Source organism: Bidens hawaiensis, unplaced genomic scaffold, assembly GCF_021521415.1.
Source record: "Bidens hawaiensis isolate Kalapana, Puna unplaced genomic scaffold, B.hawaiensis_p1.1 tig00035879_1, whole genome shotgun sequence".
Classification (NCBI taxonomy): domain Eukaryota; kingdom Viridiplantae; phylum Streptophyta; class Magnoliopsida; order Asterales; family Asteraceae; genus Bidens; species Bidens hawaiensis.
Genome location: NW_027505386.1, coordinates 166,275 through 187,237, shown reverse-complemented (window position 1 = coordinate 187,237; position 20,963 = coordinate 166,275). Strand labels below are relative to the sequence as shown.

At 36.3% G+C, this 20,963-nt stretch overlaps 2 protein-coding genes and 1 pseudogene across 2 annotated transcripts; 2 read left to right on the top strand and 1 right to left on the bottom strand.

Annotated features, from left to right (window-relative positions):
- Positions 1 to 1,108: 1,108 nt before the first annotated feature.
- LOC143612866 (exocyst complex component SEC3A-like) lies at positions 1,109 to 7,071 on the top strand (annotated as a pseudogene).
- A 359-nt stretch (positions 7,072 to 7,430) lies between these two features.
- LOC143612869 (uncharacterized) lies at positions 7,431 to 8,805 on the bottom strand. Its single transcript, XM_077086742.1, has 5 exons — positions 8,512 to 8,805; positions 8,162 to 8,239; positions 7,973 to 8,072; positions 7,760 to 7,887; positions 7,431 to 7,684 (listed from the first exon to the last, which is right to left on the bottom strand). Exons 1-5 carry the CDS (start codon positions 8,785 to 8,787, stop codon positions 7,469 to 7,471), a joined length of 798 nt encoding a protein of 265 aa, XP_076942857.1. The 5' UTR covers positions 8,788 to 8,805; the 3' UTR covers positions 7,431 to 7,468.
- Positions 8,806 to 13,574: 4,769 nt separating this feature from the next.
- LOC143612868 (octanoyltransferase LIP2p, chloroplastic-like) lies at positions 13,575 to 15,294 on the top strand. The gene is made up of 4 exons (XM_077086741.1): positions 13,575 to 13,654; positions 13,761 to 14,025; positions 14,763 to 14,913; positions 14,993 to 15,294. Exons 2-4 carry the CDS (start codon positions 13,777 to 13,779, stop codon positions 15,292 to 15,294), a joined length of 702 nt encoding a protein of 233 aa, XP_076942856.1. The 5' UTR covers positions 13,575 to 13,654; positions 13,761 to 13,776.
- Positions 15,295 to 20,963: the final 5,669 nt, after the last annotated feature.

Sequence of the window (20,963 nt, the reverse complement as noted above, 5' to 3'; positions counted from 1 at the left end):
AGCAATCTGGTGGCTTCCATAAAAGGGGGGAGCGACCACATCGCGACATGTAGGATTTTAGGGTTTTTATTTATATATATTATAGATACAAAAGCCTTTTGTGGTAGGTACTATCTATAGTGTTTTTGGATTTCTTGAAAACCAAATATCTTCTGAATCACATGTGTTTCATCTTATGAAACTTATAATCGGATAAGACAAGAAGTTCACAAGAATAAGAGCTTTTAACACATGAAATCCGATATTGAATTCAGGTCAATTGATTTTCTTATATAGGGGTTAAAAGGTGCAATGAATCATCGAGAACCTTCATGAAACGTCATGACAGTTGATGATTATTACAGCCATAACTGCTGTAGCTACAACATCTTCGGTACTTAAGAACAAAGTTAATTTTGACGAAAAACTTTGGTTTTCAAAACCAAAACTAGTACCAAATAACAAAATTAGTTATGAAAAACAACTTTGGTTACAAAAGACCAAAGCTAATTATAGTCATCAATTTTCTTTTTGAAATACCAAATTCAAATGAGCACGTTTGGTTTTAAAAATAAAGCTAATTCTGATGATCAAATGCAATCAACTTTAAACAACTTTATGATTCCGAAGCAACTTTCAATGCATAAAAGCAAGGAAAGTAAAAGTTTTTCAAGCGGATCTGTCAGCTTAACCTAGCTAAGGGTGATGCTCGAAAAGCTTGTGTTGGTTTAGGGGCCTCAACCTTAACAAACTTAGAAATTGTAAGGTACTGAAGTTAACATAGTATTATTAAGTGTTGGTAGAAATTACCAACTTTCAATTGGTATCCGCTTATCTAAAATGACGTTGATGACACTAAAATCATCAGCACTGGTTAGCAGATAGAACAAACTCTTATCCACGAAAGACCAGAATGAAAACATGAGACGAGTACAAGGGCCGTTTTGGCAATTGCTTAAACTAAAACCATCATCCATTCGTGCATGAAATCAATGACAAACAAACAGTTGACGAATAACAACTTGTATCCGTACATCTGGCGTAATGACTCCTGTCTCTGTAATTGGTTTCGATTACGAGAGAGATCGAAAGATCGGAGAATTCTGAAGAGCTGTATCGATCGGCATTAATGGCGAAATCGGATAAGCAGCTGATGCGAGCCTGCGAAGCGGCAATCGAAGGCTCGAAACAGAAGGTTGTGATGTCGATTCGTTGTTCAAAAGCAAGGGCGCATGGTCTAAAGGCAAAATTGGCAAAGGCCAGACCGCTCCTAAACCTAGGGTTCTTGCCGTCACCTGTAAGATTCAATTCAATTCATCATTGGTCATGCTTACTAGTTCTGTAAACTTATAATTAGGTTAATAATGTTGATTCACATGTTTCAGTAATATTGGAAGTATCCAGTTATTATTAGCATCAATGTAGAATTAGTGATGCTCCATTTGAAACTTCAAACCAGGTTATAATGTGAATAGAAGCTGGCGATCTTAAAAGAAATAGTAGAAACATAATATATGTTGTTAGGGCTGTAAAGGAACAGAACCGAACCGAATTCATGTTCGTGCGTTTAGCATTAAACTTGTTCACGAACACTAACATAACGGAAAAAATATTGTTCGTGTTCATTTGTTAAGGAATTGAACTTGTTCACGAACGCAAACGAACATGTACTATTTAAGAAAGAATAAAAAACAGCATTCATAATGCAAAACATTAGACATAATAACCTTAATTGAATATAAAGTTAAGCACTAGCTTGTGATAATAATAATAATCATCCCCCAATCGGCAGTTTTATTATGATAATGTCAACGAAGCACAAGTTAGATTTGCTGTTAGTTAAAGCAAGACTTTATAAACAGACCATTAACAAAACGAACTGAGCATAAACAATATAATTATAAAAATTAAATGTGAGGCTGGTTAGTAAAAATGAAACATTATAAAAATATAAAACAAACCTTTGACTAACGAATATAAACAAACGAACGTAAACAAACACCAACAAACACATTACCGAACGTTCATGAACCTAATGAACGAATGCAGCCTCTGTTCATGCTCGTTCATTTAACTAGAAGAACAAAATTCCTTGTTCGTGTTCATTCATTTATTAAACGAACGAATGTGAACGAACTTCCCACCGAATGATTCACGAAATGTTCACTGAACACTTGGTTCGTTTACAGCCCTAAATGTAGTGTTAATCATTAGATATAGAACCTGGTTTGATATTTCTTGTTGACGCCATCTTACATATTTGCTCAGTGGGCTGCTTGCTTGTTTCACTTGTTGAAGAATATTAACAAAATAAATTCCAGAATTCTCATTTAATGATTTTTTTTGGTTGAAATTCATGATATGAGCACTTAATTATGGATGCTCTTTGTAATCTCATCTTTGAATATCTGTGGCTTATGCAGCACAAGATACAGGTAAACAAACTAAGGTGTTTCTCCGTGTCTTAAAGTATGTGGATGCCAATACTCTTGAGGTATATGCCACTAATTGCTTTCTCAATTTCTATCTCTATTGCCACTTCTCACCTACATCCTGTAGTTCATTTACAAATATAAATTCTAATCCTGTAGTTCATTTACAAGTATAACTTCTAAGTTTTGAGGTTTTTTTGTCTCAAAACACATCTGTATAATCATTTGTTAGACGTGCATTTCTTTGTTTATTAAGATTCATATCTTTTTAAATTTTTTCCGCAAATCTCTACATGTGAAGCAAGCGAAAATTTACAAGCTCAAGAATCTTGGGAAGGTGGAGGTATTAACTAGTGACCCCAGTGGCTGCACATTCGTGCTGGTAATGAATCTTTTTCTATGCCTACAAATCATTCCAATTTTTTTTTCTATTTTTTTATGCATTTAAGTTCCCAGACCATGTTAATAGCTGTGCTATTGGTGGGATTTTATCGGGTATGATTTTTGCTGTTGTTTCATGCCTTTAAATAGCTAAGCTTTCCATTCTTTTATAGAGGACTAATCTGCCAATAGGGTTTTGATAATCTCAGAAACCAGAGAGTTGCTCCTATTCAATGGACCATGCTCAATGTTGATGACAGGTAATTAGTCCCAGTTTCATGTCCATCGGACTTTAATATTATAAACATGTTAGTCTATAATTGTTTAGATTTTCTGACTTCTAGGAATCGTCTGTTGGTCTGTATGCTTCATATAATCAAAGATGCATTGGGCCGTCTACCGAAAGTTGTCGGCATTGATATTGTCGAGTTAGCTCTTTGGGCTAAGGTGTGTGTGCGTTCTTCTAGTACTATCATTTCACTGTACTTTTTGCTTATAACATTTTTTGTAACATAATGCTTTTACTTATAGGAACACACATCAACATTTGCTAACCAGCAGAGTTTAAAAGATGGATCTTCTGGAGATCTGTTTTCAGGAGTTGACACCTCAGGTACAGGTGGAGTGTCACAAGCAGAAGAAGAGGAAATAGAAGCTCTTCTAGGCATGTACGTATATACATGCATATATTTTTGTTTATACTAAATGCTATTTTTATTAAACAGTTTATGATAAATGTTATGCTGCATTTAATAATCTATATCACAACATAAGTTTTTTCGGTTAAATACTCAAATGTAGGTTATCTTAGATTTTTTTGATAATTTTGGCAATGGGTTGTGACTAGATATGTAATGGGCATTGGGGAAGCAGAAGTCTTTTCTGAAAGGTTAAAGCGGGAACTTCATGCTTTGGAAGCAGCAAATGTGCACGCAATTTTGGAAAGTGAGCATTTAGTCGATGAGGTAAATTACTCATAATATAGGAATATATGAATGTTCCATTACAGATAAGTTTCTTTTTATGAATTTCAGCATCTTTTGTGCATTCTGAAAGTATTAAACTTATAATTATTATAATTCCACAGGTATTACATGGAATTGAGTCAGCCACAATTTGTGTGGAAGATATGGATCAATGGCTGCACCTTTTTAACTTGAAGCTTAGACATATGCGAGAAGACATTGAATCCGTATGAACATTATGCTATATTATAATTCATATTTCTAAGATATACATGCTAATCAAGTATTATAATTCACAGATAGAAGCACGCAATAACAAGCTGGAAATGCAGTCATTTAATTATAAAGCTTTAGCTGCGGAACTAGATAGTCTTCTTGAAACATTGCATATCCCTACAGAGGTAGACTGTTTTCATTAAGTTTTCAACTTATGCAATCATACTTTTGAACATGTATCCATTACAGATTTCAGATTGTTTAAGTGAAGGCACCTTTGATGAGTCACATCTGCGTAAATATATTGAAGCATGTGAATGGCTAAAAAGGGCTTTGTGTGGTTTTGATGCTTTGGATCCCAGCTATACAGCAACTAGAGCAGTATATACACTAATCTTATCTACCTATCTATGTTAGTTATAATGTTTATTTATTCTTTTTAAATGTTTCATTTTATGCATTTTCTGTCACAGGTGAAGGAAAAGAAGGCCTTCCTTGAGATAACAAAGTTGACTTTTGCTCGAAACTCCTGTGCTTTTTTAAGAGACTATTTTGTTCATTTGGTAGATTCTATGATGAGTGATACAAAAAACATCTCACAGGTTTATTTCTTAGAGTCCATTTTCTTTTTTAATTTCTACACATGCCAACCATAATTTAATGTGTATTTTGGCAATGTGCAGCGGGGGCAACTACAGAAACCTGATCATGCTGATCTTCACAATAAATGCAGGACTTATGCACGTCTGTTGCATCACCTGAAGGTTAATTACATGTAATTCAGTAATTAATACTTGATTTGTGGTTATAATACTGAATAGTATATAATGCTCTTACAGATCCTTGATAAAAACTGTTTGACTCCATTGAGGAAAACTTATTGTAGCTCCTTAAATAAACTTTTACGCCACGAGGTAAACTTTATAAACCTATGAAATTGAATTCCTCTTATAGGTTTTAATTTTTTGTGAACTATATTTAGACTCGTGAATTTGCTAATGAGCTACGGGCTGGTACCAAAGCACCAAAAGTTCACACTGTATGGTTTGAAGGTGCCACCGCCCCCAACCAAAATGTAGACACTTCATTGGTTTCTGAAGCTTTTACCAAAATGCTAGAAGTTTTTGTCCCACATCTCGTTGAAGAGGTTTGAACACATCTCTTTATCCTTAACGCGCGCGCGCACACACACACACAGGCTATCATTCTTGTTTTTACTACCACTACTTCTGAAACTGCAGAGTGCATTTTTGGCATTCTTTATGCGCTTCGAAGTTTCTTCACATGATCCACCAAGTATTCAAGACGATGATGATGATTCAGGCATGATGGACATGGATGAAAATGAAACCAACATTGGTAATATTGATATCAACAATAATGATATATGTTAAAAATGTAGTTCTTTTTTATTCATGTAATATAAACTTTCTTGAATATTTACATGTAGGTACATTGGACATGGGGGCATTAAATGTGTCACTTCATGATTTGCTAGATGGAATACAAGTATACACATTGTTTAGGGTCAATTTCTGAGTCTTTTGAGTTTATTAACTTATTATACTTTTATCAACTTTCAGGAAGATTTTTTTGCAATAGTGGATTGGGCCCACAAGATTGATCCGTTGCTGTGCATACCAATGCATGGTATAACCGAGCGATTTCTTTCTGATATAAAAGCAGAAACTGCTGGATATGTAGGTCTCTTACTTGATGCTATTGATGATAAAATTTGTACACTATTTACTCAGGTAAGTTGCAACTATTATGTTAATAACTGAAAGATTACCGCCATATGAAAACCGCCACTGGTGTATGTTCAATTGCAGTTTGTGGATGAAGCCCGTCAACAGATAGAAAGAAATGACAGAAACGTTAAACAAACGGGTGTCATGTTATTTGTACCTAGGTAGAAGTATTCGTGTTTTAAAGTAATCACTAATTCATTAGTATGTTTATCCTTGGTACCTACTGTGCAGATTTGCATTGCTCGCAATGCACATGGAGCAGTATATCCAGGGGCAATCTAGGGATTTGGTTGATCAAGCATATATGAAAATTGTGAGTACTTACTTTACTTAATTATTGCTCAGTCAAATAAAAATGAAGCTAAACTGGCGGTGAAAATACTTTTCAACAGATTGGTATAATGTTTGTGACTCTGGACAAGATTTCTCAGGCAGATCCAAAACACACGGATATATTTCTCTTAGAAAACTATGCTTCATTCCAAAATAGGTATTGATAATTTTTAGCATTAAGGATTTTACTTTATTATAGTTTTATCAACCATGGTTACATTAGATGCTGATGAGAAGCAGTTCTATGCAGTCTGTATGACTTGGCTAATTGCGTGCCAACTTTAGCTAAATTTTATCATCAAGCATGTGAATCTTATGATGAATCGTGCAAGTGTCATACCAGTTTGGCCATATACTATGTAAGTAACACATTTCGTGTTTCTCGTTGAGAATTATGTTTGTATGCTAATGGTGATTGTGGTTCATCAAAATTTGCAGGTGTTCGAGCGGCTTTTTCAGTTTGCTAAACGAATTGAGGATGCGATGTCAACTAATGCTCCTGAAGAGGTCAGTTTTGGAATTCTTTTTTATGTCTTCTCATTTAATATAGTTAAAAATTTCATCACTGTGTTGTAATTACAGATTCAATTCCAAGCTGGATTGACAAAAACGGATTTTAGAAAGGTGATAAAGGTCAATTTAACTGGGGTGAGTTACTCAAATAAAAGTTTAAATAAACCAAGTTATCTTGTGTACATTAATGAGACTCGTTTTGCACATAGGTTGACAAACATATCACTGCAATGCATAAGAAACTGATGAAGAACTTTACCTGTGAGGATCTGGTACCTACACTATGGGATAAATGCAAGGTATTTCTTATAAAGATATAAAAATTTTTCTTCATACTAACGAGATGAAATAACCATATGATGACTGGCATTTGACAGAAAGAATTTTTGGACAAGTATGATAGCTTTGCTCAACTTGCTGTCAAGGTCTATCCAGGTGAAAACATTCCATCCGTTGCAGAAGTTCGAGACCTTTTAGCATCAATGTAGGGTTATTATAGCCTAGCTATTTGGATATTCCACTTTAAAAGTCAAAGGTATGCTTGTTGACTGCAATTCGTGTGCCGTCTCAAGCAATACCAACATTCTGTCTCGCTCTTAATCAAATTTTCAGCATATATGAAATAGAACTTGTTTTATGTATGTTTAACTTTAGTGTTCTTGCCTTTGAATTTTCTTTATAAATTTTAGATCTTCATTTTCATATGTTTTGACTTGCACATATTTCTAAAAGAGCAATAGTATGCAACCAGAAAGACTTTTAATTCCTATAAACATAATTGTATACGTATAAATTAAAAACATATTTATTAATCTAAGACCAGTGAAATACAACCTTAATTATATACCACCACCTATAATTAAGAGGACCAAAGAATCATTAGTAATACCTAAGAATTTTACGGTTTAGTGCCCGCAGACAGTTGTGAGAGTATGAATAAACCAGCAGAAGAAACAAACACGGCAGCAGCAAAGCAAGCGAGATCTAGCCCCGTAACCAAAGGTATGCTCTTGAACTTCTCCAACACTCCAACTTGAAGCAACAACATTAAGGCATGCCCGATTTTGGACTTCGCTTCATAGATCGACTTCATTCCAGCCCATGATGGAAGCTCCTATAGTAATATCAACATTGTTTTTAAGTTGTCGGTAAACAAGGTTAGTTTGTATAGTGTTGTTGGTGAATATACCTTGAGATAGAAAAGGCCAAAAAAGTTGGATGGTGGAACGGTTCGGCCTTTTGAAGACTGCGATCCAACAAACATGACATGTAACCCCATCCCAAATATGAGCATAGCTGTTCCTACTAAGAACATATCTGTAGGTGCCAAAGAAAACGTATATAACCGTATAAGTTTTATGGGTTCTGATCATATAATGTTATGGCACACAATGAGAGTTACCTAGGGCTTTGATGAGTACATCCATGATATGTCCATGATTGGAATGGTGGTAGATGGCTTGAAAATACCCGAGGTATGCTTCCACAACCAGAAAAACACCCTAAATATTAATCCAAACTACCTTAACATGTTATGCATGGTTTCAATTCCTTATTTTCTAAATTCTTAACCGAACAAAATTTATGATACCTCAAGGAAGCATAATACGGAACCAAGCAAGGTTCCTATTACGCCAAACATCGTAAGAAATCGAGAGTCCATTATTATCTGCAAATTCACAAGATCAAAACTATATACGGGGTTCAATTACAAGAAGTTGCAAAAACTTAATTGTGAACCGAAATTAATGCCATATGTATTTCATGCGGTTATTGTTAGTTGATATGCATGTTAGAGAGAATATATTAGCTAGGGCTTATGGTATGATCTTTATCATAATTACTAAATATGATTTGATAAGAGTTTCATTAAATAGTTGATAAGTAATACAAAAATACATTATGAGATTTTCATTATTCAATTTAGAAGAAGTATGTTACCTTTTCTACCAGTGATTGGATGATTAGATTCCACTGTCTACGTCTTGTAACAACCTTTAAGATGCCTAAACTATTACTTCTCAAGAACACCATTAGGGTAGCCAAGTCTACTACTACTACTCTCTCACTTATCGGTGTTGGTTCAGCCACTGAGCCCTCTAAATCCGCCACCAAGTAAGTGACGGCTTTAGGTAACGCTACGGGTTTCTTCTCAATATCTCGAGCCAGTTGAGTGTTTTCGGACCCAAAACCAGCTGCCATGCATGTAAACCTCATTGCCAATACACCTTCCAAAGAAGGTGCTCTACCAAGAGCAGATGACAGCCTCGGCATACGTATTAACCTAACAGCTGCCATTGGTTAGACCAGGTGAGGTGATGCAATTTTAAAATAATCAAATATATTTGAGGTTTATATGGGAAATGAGAAATAAGAATCCAAGCATATTAGCTGGGAATATGTCGGTTGCTTGCATGGTGTTGGTGGGGTCATTTTAGACAATTCACCTACCTTTAGGGCGGAGATTTTCTCCTTAGGACAATGGTTTTGAAAAGTCAAAGTGCTTAGAGCCGCACATGTGGTCGTGTGGAATACTTGTTTATTGGTCAGCAATCGTGAGCGAAGAAAACGTGACATATTAGTTGAACGGAAGCTCGATGCCCGCGTAGCTTCTTGCCTTCCATCAAATATTATACTTTTCATACTTTTGATATCACTAGAAAATTACAAATGATACCAAAGAACCAAATTGAGCGTGTCCTATTAGGTGTCCAAACATCCTCTCAATAACATGAATGTGTGATAGTTTTAGAGTTTTGCTTGATATCAAGCACACATGTTAAAAACATTATATCAGGTCTATTGGTCCTTGCTTGGAAGTGATCATCAATGGTGGTTGATCATCAGCAACAACTAGGTGCATAAGTGACAATTATGCTATGAACAATTGCAAGCATTAGCAATTGTGAGTATTAACAAATGAGATTAGTTGCAACTGATATTAACTAAGTTACCGTTATAAAGTTTAAAAAAAAGCGGTGCCAAGTTAGTGGTTTTACCATTCACTAAAGTATGTCATAGTTTCATATAAAAATTAAATGAAGAAAAATAAATTGCAAAAAAAAAAAAAATGTGTGGTGTTTAAATATGCTTGCTTTAGGAAGTTAAGATAAACAAACGCACACCTACTCAAGCGTCTGACGCTCATTAATCGCCCAATCCCCTTGCCCAAAAACTCCCCAGCACGTGATACATTCCACCTCATTTTGACACCATAAATTGAATTAACACATAGCCTTATATCTTACCATTTATCCTTTGCTTAAATATTCTAATAATGCGGTTGAATAAGCAATAACACTACAATTTATCTAAAGAGGGAAGAATTATATTACTTCACTAGCCATCAATTATGGAGGGTTTTGTTGTACAATCTTATTCATATTGTATCACTTGTTACATAATGAGAAAGTTCTCGATTCATTTTGTTTAGTGATTAAACTAAAATATGAAAACCGCTTCGTCATGTAACTAGCATGTAAGCATGGGTGTTCTCACTAACTTTTTCATAAAAAAGGCTCAATGGTGTAACTAACAACACAATTATTATTTATTTTTTTTTAAATTTGAGTGGCTGAATTTGATTGTGGCTCCACCACTTTGAGCCCTTGCCCGTTAACACCTTTGTGCCCCAAAGGCTTAACCCGCCTTTAGCCACAAAACCCACTCCACATAAGCCATAAAGGCGCCACACAAGATTATGCCTAGAAGGAAAAGGGCACTAGGGAGGGGGGGGGGGGGGTAGTCGCTATGGCATTGGCGAGCGTTAGAGCGAGAGGACGTGGGGTCACATGTATCTCCGTTAGTCTATTACGCAGCAGTAATATTTTATGAACAATAATGTGATGGTTATTGAATACCTTTAATAACACTCTGTCTTAACGTCTCCAAAAGGGTGGTTGTGATTTAACAAAAAAATGGGAGATGATGTTGAAGGCTCCTTCCGCTACGTCTTCTCTGTTCTTAGGATAAATCATACGTGAAAAAACAAATGTCATGCTACATGTTTATTGGAACATAAATAAAAAAAAATTACACGCTTACTTTCTGAAATGAGATTCTGATTTATAAAATTATATATATTAAAAAGCAACATTTGTTTGTGAGGGTAATACGAAATTCATTTTTGTTACAAATTTTAGAGCTGGTTGTATTCTTTCAATGCACAACGACGATATACTTAGATTTGGTTTCTCTTAGGGCTGTAAACGAACCGAACGAACACGAACAAGGCCTTGTTCATGTTCGTTCGTTAAGAAAATAATATGTTCACGAACACTTACCGAACGAGATTTTATGTTCGTGTTCGTTCATTAAAGAAATTAGTGCGTTCACTAACGGTTCACGAACACAAATAAAATTGGCAGAGCCTAGAGATTGAGACCGATGCATTCATCAATGTGAATAATGAAAGCCATTAAACGAATCGAATAAACATGAACAAGGGAATGTTCGTGTTCGTTCATTTAACTTTAAAAGAACACAGACACTTAATCGAACAAATATTTATGTTCATGTTCGTTTATTTAAAAATGGACATTTGTGTTCGTTTGTTTAAAATCTAAACAAATATAACTGAATAAAGATAAGCGAACATGTATGAACAAATGTAAATGAACACAAATATAAACGAACTTAAATGAACACAAATTAACAAATATAAAACATTTAAGTAGATGACCTATCAAGATAATATTTAATTATTTTCTATTAATACATAAACGAACGTAAACAAACAAACAGAAACGAACATTCATGAACATAAACGAACGAACGGAACATGTGTTCATGTTCGTTCATTTAATTAAACGAACACAAATTTTTTGTTCGTATTCGTTTGTTTATTAAATAAACGAACATAAACGAACTTCTCGCCAACCGGTTCACAAATATTTTACAAACGTTCGGTTCGTTTACTAGTTTCTCTATTTACTTCCTCGACATTACGTACAAATAGTTGCTGACGCTTTGTTTTGAGGACAAGAATAGCATATCAAGATTCAATTTTTCTAAACTAAACTTCAAATTATTATTATTATTTTTCTAAATCATCATAAACTTAGTTTTTTTTGAATGACCATTTGAATCACTAACGGGTCAGTGACCCACACAATTGGGGTGTAAATGAGCCGAGCTGAGCCCGATTTCAACTAGGCTCGATCTCGATTCGTTTAACTTATATGGAGCTCAAACTCGAGCTCGACTCGTTTACTATTTATTAATTGTTTTTATATATATTTATAATAATTTTTATATATTTTTTCAGTTATAATTTTATGTATAAAATAATATATGTTATTTATGTTTATTTTTAATAACATTATATATTAATTAATAATTATTATATATATGTTTTAAAAAGATATATAAATGACAGACTTGATTAGGCTCGCGAGCCGGCTCGAGCTCTATAGGTGAAGCCCCTACTCGTTTATTAATCGAGGATACTTTCAGGCTCGAGCTCGGGCTCGATTCAGCTCGGCTCGATCAAGCTTCTTATCGAGCCGATCTCGAGTGGCTTGCGAGAGGTTGGGCTCGTTCGCACCGCTACATCCAATCATCTCCATTCGATTTTCAGGAGGAAACCCACTATATGTGAGAAAACTCTATGGCTTAACCTGAACACCCTATTATTTCATCGCATATGAGGACTTGAATCCAATACCTCCTCTTGGCTAGACATACTAAAGAATGTCATATTAGTTAAACACTTAAATTTGAAAAGGTTATGTATTTTACGGTGCGGTATAAATACGCATGTCTTATACTTTTATAATAGGAAATGCCATTATTTCTATTACTTTTAATAGAAAAATGTTGTTTAATATTTCTATGTATGGTTTTTGTTTGGTCTATCCTAAAAACTAGTTATTAATTTTATTAATTAAGTTGAGGAAATAAATGCTCAAATTAAATTAATTGGTCCATAATCTAAAACCAAAAATATAAATATTTTACATTAATAAAAGTTAGCCTGGTTTATATGGTAATTAGCATTTAACCCTTTCGCCCCACCCCTTATGGTATGGTGATAAAAGTGTTGGTGTTACCTAGCAAATATTAGGGTTCAAGCCTCACAAGAAAAAAAAAAAAGAAGTTAGATAAATTTTTTTAAAGGTTGTTATTCATTCATATACTGAATAAAATGATTTAATTACAATAAAGAGATGCGTAAGCGGGTAACCAGTTGCGTCACCACCATATTTTGAATGACAACTGTGCCCAACCCGTTGAACTCTTTTCAGAAACGTAATAGCTTCGGGTGCAAATGACACAAATGCATCAAAAGCAAAAGGAATGAAGACGTGTTGATTCTCGGCACATGCTTTCTCATGCTTAGAAATTTTTCCTGATTCCACCTTCAACACGGCCTAGATAACAACAAGCCGGTATCCCTAAGCCCAACAAAGGAATACTCCAATAAGGTCTATATAAGCATGATTTTTCCCGCCCATCCAAACACAAAAATATATGATGACCAGAGCCTAGACCTCCATACAAATGAATCAAATAGGAAATTCATATTAGCCTTTTCTTTTCTTTTATTTTTTTTACGTAAATCCCCCACATCTACGACCAAATCATGTCGGAAAGCTCCTTGCAATAAAGTACATGCTCACCAAAATTAGTTGTTCAAAGGAAAAAATAATAATAATAATAAAAATTAACCCTTTAATCCTTCATTAATCTATAATTTCAATCCATAACCTTCTACTCTCTCCCCAAATCCTCCGTTTGGCGCCGGATTCTTGTCCGCCCGATGAACTCATTTCCAGGCAAAGTCCAATTTTAGCAGCGGATATTATTTACGCTTCAAGAAAATAACAACCCACATGCTTTCTTGATTCCTCCGCCGATCCCAATCTTTCAATTCACCTGTTGGGTCGAACAAGCTTGAACCCACGTACTCTATTCTCCCAATTCATATAATGGCATCAGTCAATTTCTCTTTTACTTCCTCAATTCCACCATGTACGATCCGTAAGTCTAATTCCAGTAGAACAAGCACAACAATACAACCAACAGCTTCATTAATCACAGCCCACGAGTCCAACTCATTACCCCAGCAAAGCACCACAAGAAGGTACGATCCTAACAACATTTCTACTCATTCAGACATTTTATCAAACACCTTGCGTGCATTACCTAACAACATATCTTTTCCAATTTGGGGTTTGTTTATTATACAGATGTGAGTGTTTTGATATGTATAAACATGTGGTTCCGTTTGCTGATGCATGGTCATGGCAAAAATCGATTCTTGAAGACCGAAAGGCGTTGATTGATAGCAACGAAGATGGTTTGGATACGCTGATCGTGCTCCAGCATCAGCCTGTTTATACGTTGGGTACTGCTAGTTCGGAAAATCACTTGAGCTTTGATATTAAAGATCCTCCTTTGCCGTTGTATCAAACCGAACGTGGCGGTGAAGTTACCTACCATGGGCCAGGACAGGTAAACACGGTATACAGACATCACTAACATGCCATACAAGCCTAAACGTATTATACGGGCCGTATGAATTGGTGTTGTCAGATTATACTAACACAAAAGTGATTGATGTGACAACTAACAAAGTTATATGGGACGCATGATGATGTAACCTGGTGACGGCAAGTGTAAACGAGCCGAGCCCGAGCTCAACTCTTTTTGACTTACGAGAGCTTGAGCTCGAGCTTGGCTCATTTTGAGCTCTTTTTCTAAAGCTCGAGCTCTGTTCGTTTATTATTTATTAGTTAACTTATATAAGCTTTTAATTATTTTTTAATATTTTGAGAAAAACCTTAAACGAGCCTAAGCTCGACTCGAGCTTGTGTAGTACCTTAAACGAGCCAAAGCTCAGCTTGAGCTAGGTTGTACAATGTGAAATTAATTACATTCCTGAAGAGAGAAATTAAAAAAATACACAAGGCTTTTTAAGGCTTGACAGAACAAGCTTCCCATACAAGGCTCGAGCTCGGGTTTGATAACTTCAATGAGCTTTATTTGAGGCTTGGGCTCGAAAAAGCTTGGCTCGTTTCGAGCTTTATATCAATCCGAGCTCGAGTAGCTCACTGGCCGCTCGGTTCATAGCATCATTGGTGTAGTATCTATAGCAACCGAAAGTTATCATCTTTTTCGAACTTGATCTTTACTCATCATAAATTTGCGTTATGTCAGTAAACTCAAATAATAAAATCTTTGCAATGTAGCTAGTAATGTACCCGATTATGAATCTTCGTTTCCACAAGATGGATCTTCATTGGTACCTTAGAGCACTCGAGGAGGTAGTTATTCGGGTTCTTTCCTCAGTTTTCACTCTAAAAGCTTCTCGGGTCACAGGCTTAACCGGAGTTTGGGTCGGTAAGTGGGGCACGTATCCGGTCACCATTAAAACTAGCATCTCATTGTTGTTTGCTTATTTGTTCTCTGATTTCTTCAGGGGACAAAAAGCTAGCAGCAATTGGAATACGGGTTTCGCGATGGCTGACATATCATGGACTGGCATTAAACGTTTGCACTGATCTTTCGCCTTTTAATTGGATAGTTCCCTGTGGGATTAAAGATAGAGGAGTTGGAAGCATCAAGGGGTTGCTGAGTGATTCTTGTTCAATATTTAATGATGGTGAACTCATTGATACTGCTCATGAATCATTGTTAAAAGAGTTCTGTGAAGTTTTCCAGGTTGAATTGTGTCATCAGCCAATACCAAGTTTGCTTAGGTTTCCAAAGAGTACACAGTGAATAATTTATGTTTTGTTCCTATAAAATCATATCTAATCGTGCCAAACGGGTTGACAAGTTGTAAACGGGTTTATTATGTGAAGGTTGTCTGTGCCAAGAAAGAAGGATCCCAGACGACAACCGCTCAACCACTTTGTATTTCATGTTGAGTAGATTCTAAACCTTGGTTTTGTAATTTGTACCGGACAAACTCGTCTATTATTTCATCCTTACTCTTAAATATACATAGCAATATGTCTTGCTATAATCAATAAACGTGATAAAATGTTTATTTTCACCTCGTGTAAATAGTACTTTTATCACACAAATATGTGTGAATAATATCAAGGGGTCCGGTTATTGTTTGTCTACATTTCTAACTAGGGGTGATAAAACGGGTCTTACCTGTTAGATTCAACCCTAACCCGGCCCAAACCCGGTTTTTGGTAAAGACGAGACCCGAGAACCAGCCCTAATGCTAATAATCTGTTTGGGTCCTAGACGGGTTCCTCAGCTCCTAGAACCGTTGGTAAGTGTTTGAGCCATTTGTTTAATACGAAATGGTTTTTAATTGGGAAATTACCGGGGTCTGGGTTTACTGCATTGCAATTTGAAGAAAACGAAAACACAACCATAACTAACATCATAAGGATTATACTATATCTAATTAGTATAAACCAACATATATTTTGTTAAAATCAATGCTTGTTTTCATAACACGTGGATATGGATATGTCATAAATGATAATTTTTTATAAAACTTGTAAAAAACCAATTTAAACTAGTAAAATAAATCATGTCATATAGAAAATAACAAAATCAAACAATAACTCAACTAGATTGTATAATTAATTTAAAATACAAATGGGTTCACTTGTCTTCGCTCAAACCCGTGGCTAAATCCGGACCCAACCCTCGACTTGGTTAACTCCATATATTATACCCAGGAACCCCTTTTAAACTATAAATGGGTTTCATGGGTTTGGATGTAACGGGTCTCGTGGGTCTTATGCTCACTTATGTTCGTAACCCGGGGTGGGTATAATTTGTCTGGCTTCCAAACACAATTAGTTTCATGCTTTCTAACCTTATACCATGTAACATCCTGAAAATTTTCATACAAATTTTGACAATTTAGGAAGTGAAGGGACCAGCTAGTCATTTAGCTAAAATAAAAATATAAAAGGCTCACGTAGTGACATGTGGCTGATGGCTAATCGATATGGAATGACACGTGTCAACATAGAGTGGTGCGTTATCTCATGAAGCCACATGTGCCCGATGACTAATCAAAATATGGAATGATATGTGTCAACACAAAATGACACTCGTAATCACAAGAGTGGCACATGGCTATTGGTGGGGTTTAACGGTCCAACCAGAGGTGTGAGAAACGACTATAAATAGTAGCCATGGGTTGCTCATTTGTGGCATCCCAAAATCAAACCACTCCCACTTTCTCAAAGTCTGTTCCATCCCGACGCCACTCCGGATTCTGACGTTTCACACCCCACTGTACGACTGTACGTGTAATTAAAGTGCTACTTGTTCGTCCTTACCATTATACCCGTTTTAAGGTAGGAGATATGCTTAAGTCATTTTAAACCTTGGAAAGTTTTAATAGATATATTTAAGTTTTTCTTAAATAAAGGTTTACAAACATAAACCTTTCTTTATATTTAAGAAACGTAAAGTTGTACATACAAATGTTATTATCAATTGACGTTTCTTCTAGAGGAAGAAACATAGCATAAATAATAAAACAAAAATGTGGCAGGCATGTAGTTACTGGAAGGGTGACAACAACAGTAGTTGAGTCTCTTGTCTTAAGAAAGTAATTCGCATAAATCCCAATGTAACAGCTCAGCTACCGCCGCATCATAATATTGTCTTGTTTGGCCGGGACGTACCACCATCGCCTCACGATTTGCTTTTGGTTGCCCAGATGGAGACTTCCCAGGAGGTCACCCATCCAGATACTACTCCCACCTGAGCACGCTTAACTGTGAAATTCTTCTCTCATCCATTACCATTAAGCGCCTAAAATGCGTTATGATGGGGAAGGTATCCACCTTATAAAAAAGGCTTAGTTCTCCTCCCCAACCCATGTGGGATGTCATAGGTGTTGAAGTCTTAACTGGGAAGACTTGCTTTTTTGCTGTATTCTTGGAATACCTATGAGGACTCAAGGTAGTTGATGTAGAAGTGGCTGCAATAACTTGGATAGCAAGAGCTTGAGCGTTAGTGGGTTGGGCTTCCATGTTACTAGGCTGGGTGGGGTGCGTTTCCATGTTAATGGGCTTGGCTTCAGGATTATTGGGCTCTGATGGCTTTGGGTTACTGGTCTTGACTACCTTTGATTTGGTTAACTTTTAGGTTTGAACATATATGATCAAATGTTCTGATGCACCTACCAAGGAAGCCATCTCATGCACTACACTATCACTATCACTATCCAACAATTTCACACGTCTGTCACTGGGTATCATGGCATACAACCACAAATCTTCCTTCTTTTAATACGGACTATAATCCATTACATATCCAAGTATCTCAAAAAATGATAGCTTATCAACATCTAACTCTAATGAAGTAGTTTTTACGTTACCAATATACCTTAGCTTCGGAGGTTCGACCTCAATTTCCCACCTGTCTTGAAGTCGATGATAATATTATCACCCATTGGAGATCAATGTTGCTAGGGTTTGGAGTGAAATAGACGAAATTGAAGAATTTGGGGCTTGATTGAGGTGAGAGTTGATGTGTTGCAAAACAAATATGGTTTTAATGCTCGTTTATTTAATAAATCATGCTTGATTTCATTTTTTATATATAAAAAATGGCATGTATTTACGGTTTTTCGTGTTTACAGATAGCGGTGCATAAGAGAGCGGAAAGCGAGGCTACATGATGGAGATTCAGATCGTACGGGGAATAGCATGAAAAACGAGAAAGCAAAATAAAAAAAATGAAGAAAATCTGGAAAGGAAGTTCCCTGCGCATTGCGGGGAATTAAACTAAGTTCCCGCCATGCGTGGGGAACCTAGAAGATGGGGAAAAAAGCTGGCGCGACTATTTTGTCCCCCGCGTATTGCGGGGGAATAGGCCATGCCTTTATGTCGGCAACAATTTTGGAAACTCGTATTTAAGCAATTTTTCCCTAAATGATTTAAGAAACCTTTAGCCATCCCTCAGGGACCCTTGGGGCGATTTTGGAGCAGGAAAGTGTTCGGGATTAAGAGATTAAAGGCCGGTGCACGAGATTGATCATTAATTGAGTCTCGGCTTCGTTTATTCTGTTGTTATTGTGTTTTCTTCTATTTCCAGAACATGTATTTGCTTAATTATTATATTTTGCTGCTGTTCTTGATAATTATCAGCTAGATTCCCGTTCTACTTAGGTTTTTGATGACTACTTTGTGATTAACGGATTTTTATCGGTTTATTGGATCTTATTGTTGGTTTAATGCTAAAGTAAAGAACTTGATTATAATTGTTATGATGTGTATGCATATTTAGGTCTGACTTATTGTCTTTCTTTGTTCCGCATGTGTCTTGTTGAATGTATTTTAGTTATAGATGCATGTTTAGGTCGCTTACTGTGTGTTTGTGATTATTTTATGGTTTTTCTAGAAGTAGTAATCCACAGGAGCATTGATTGGTGATTGGTTAGAACTTCATATTCTAGATAGTTGGACCAGAGAATGCGATTGCATTATAAGGTCGCAATTGAACAGATCGAGCAAGTTCGAATTGACGTAACATGAAACCTATTAGTCCGAAAGCTCCGTGGAGAGCAACAAAAGTCCATAGACCGCCTAATTGACACCAACGAGTAAAATCTCCTTGTGCTTCAGGACCCCATATCTAGATAGTTGACAGGTGATAGATAGTCGGGCTATCTTTGGGGTTAGGAGTTTAGGTTTAAACACTCAGACAGGAGGTTTCCCTAGATTTCCCTAGTTTCATTGTAATTCCGTGTTTATCAATTGTTTTTAGGTTACCCCTTGCACTTTAGGGTGTATTGAGATATTGAGACCGATGGGTGATCTATCTTTTAGGGTACTTGAGTATTGTTGGAGATACTGACAGGTAATCCGACCAGCCGGTAAGTTTAAACGCCACTTAGAGTATCCTTTTAGGTCACACCTAGAGAATGATCAGGGATCCGCTAGGTTGTCTAAGGGCGTCATATTTTAAGATCCCGGTTCCATCATAGTTTCCATAGCCGAGAGAGATCCAAGATTCATAAGTAGGATTCTAAACCTAGGTAGTGATTCTCCTATCTTTCAGTTCGTCTAGGTAGTCGTAGTGTTGAAGTTTGTCACTGTCAATTTTCCTTTTTTTAGTTTAATTAGTTAATTGTCAAATAAGTAAAATCATTAGGTTTTTAGTCAGAGTCTAGTTTAGGTGTCGCTAGTGTCCTTTGAGTTCGATATCCGAACTTCATTAGGCTTTACTACATTCGATAGGTATGTCTAGTGGTCTGGCATTAGGAGAGTCTAGGTTTATAAATTTAAAACTAGAGTGTCTAGGTTAGGTTAAGTTTTTATAGACCGATTTCACATCAAGAGTGAAGGTGGGCAATCAATCGATTAAGAAGAGTGTAACGCCCTTATTTTAATGAAATAAGTTTCCGTTTAATTAGATGTCGCGTTATGTATTTAATTTAATTAAACATTTTAAAGAGTATGGGTAAGGAAAAAAAAGCTTACTGGACTTAAGGATTGATTATGGGCCTAAAAGCCTTTGGGCTTAGCCTATTTAAACCCTAAAACCCTAATCCTTATCATTTTCACCATCGTTCTCCAATCATTGTTACACACACTCCCATACACACAAACAAACCCCTGTACACACGTTCCATCCTTCCATTTCCATTCAAGATTTAGTTTAATCCCATCAGAAGGTAAGACATTACATTCATTTCATTCTCATTTCGTTAAGATAAATAATAAATGAACAATCGAGCTTAAAGACAAACCGAGTCAAACCGATAAAAACGAGTCGACGTAAACGAACTTAGTTAAACGAGTTCAATCAAATAACAATAATAACAAGAAGGTGTTTTATACAACTAATAAACCGATGCAAACGGGTCTTCAACGAGACCCGGATTCCAGCGGTCGGCCAGAACTAGGACTCGAACCAGATCTGTCGTGTCGCGACTCGAATCACCAGACCCGTAATGAACCCAATCTCCGTCAGTCGGTCCATTATCCCCTGCAAGAGCGAACCAGCCGTTAACAACTTGGTCTGAAAACCCCTACGCGAACCAGATCTGGAAACGCACAGCTTACAGAAACGGTTTCGCACGAACCCTGATGCGAGTTGAGCAAACCCATTTCGCGCGAAACCAAAACCCCGTGCGAAGCGAAACCCCGTGCGAATCGTTGAAGCTTCTGAGCGTGGAGGAATGGCCGGAAACGACATGTGGCGGCGGCGGTCTTTATTAGGTGGAAGGGGAGGAAGCACGGCGGTGGTATGTATTGGTGAGTGACCGGAATTCAAGAGAGAGAAGGGGGGGTGGCGGCTCTGGGTAGAAATGAAGAAGGAAGGGTTGGGTTGGGGGTGGGGTTATATATATATATCTAGGGTAATAAAATAATAATAATAATAATAATAATAATAATAATAATAATAATAATAATAAATCTTTAATAATTATATAATTATAATGTGTTATTAAT

Bases quoted from the DNA above. Each gene is read 5' to 3' on its own strand.
- LOC143612869 (XM_077086742.1), bottom strand. From the start codon at position 8,787: ATGAGGTTTACATGCATGGCAGCTGGTTTTGGGTCCGAAAACACTCAA. The intron at 8,240-8,511 runs GTAACATACTTC...GTGAATTTGCAG, and splicing joins TCCAATCACTGGTAGAAAAG to ATAATAATGGACTCTCGATT. The intron at 8,073-8,161 runs GTATCATAAATT...ATTAATATTTAG, and splicing joins CCGTATTATGCTTCCTTGAG to GGTGTTTTTCTGGTTGTGGA.
- LOC143612868 (XM_077086741.1), top strand. From the start codon at position 13,777: ATGTATAAACATGTGGTTCCGTTTGCTGATGCATGGTCATGGCAAAAA. The intron at 14,026-14,762 runs GTAAACACGGTA...TTTGCAATGTAG, and splicing joins CCTACCATGGGCCAGGACAG to CTAGTAATGTACCCGATTAT. The intron at 14,914-14,992 runs GTAAGTGGGGCA...TGATTTCTTCAG, and splicing joins CTTAACCGGAGTTTGGGTCG to GGGACAAAAAGCTAGCAGCA.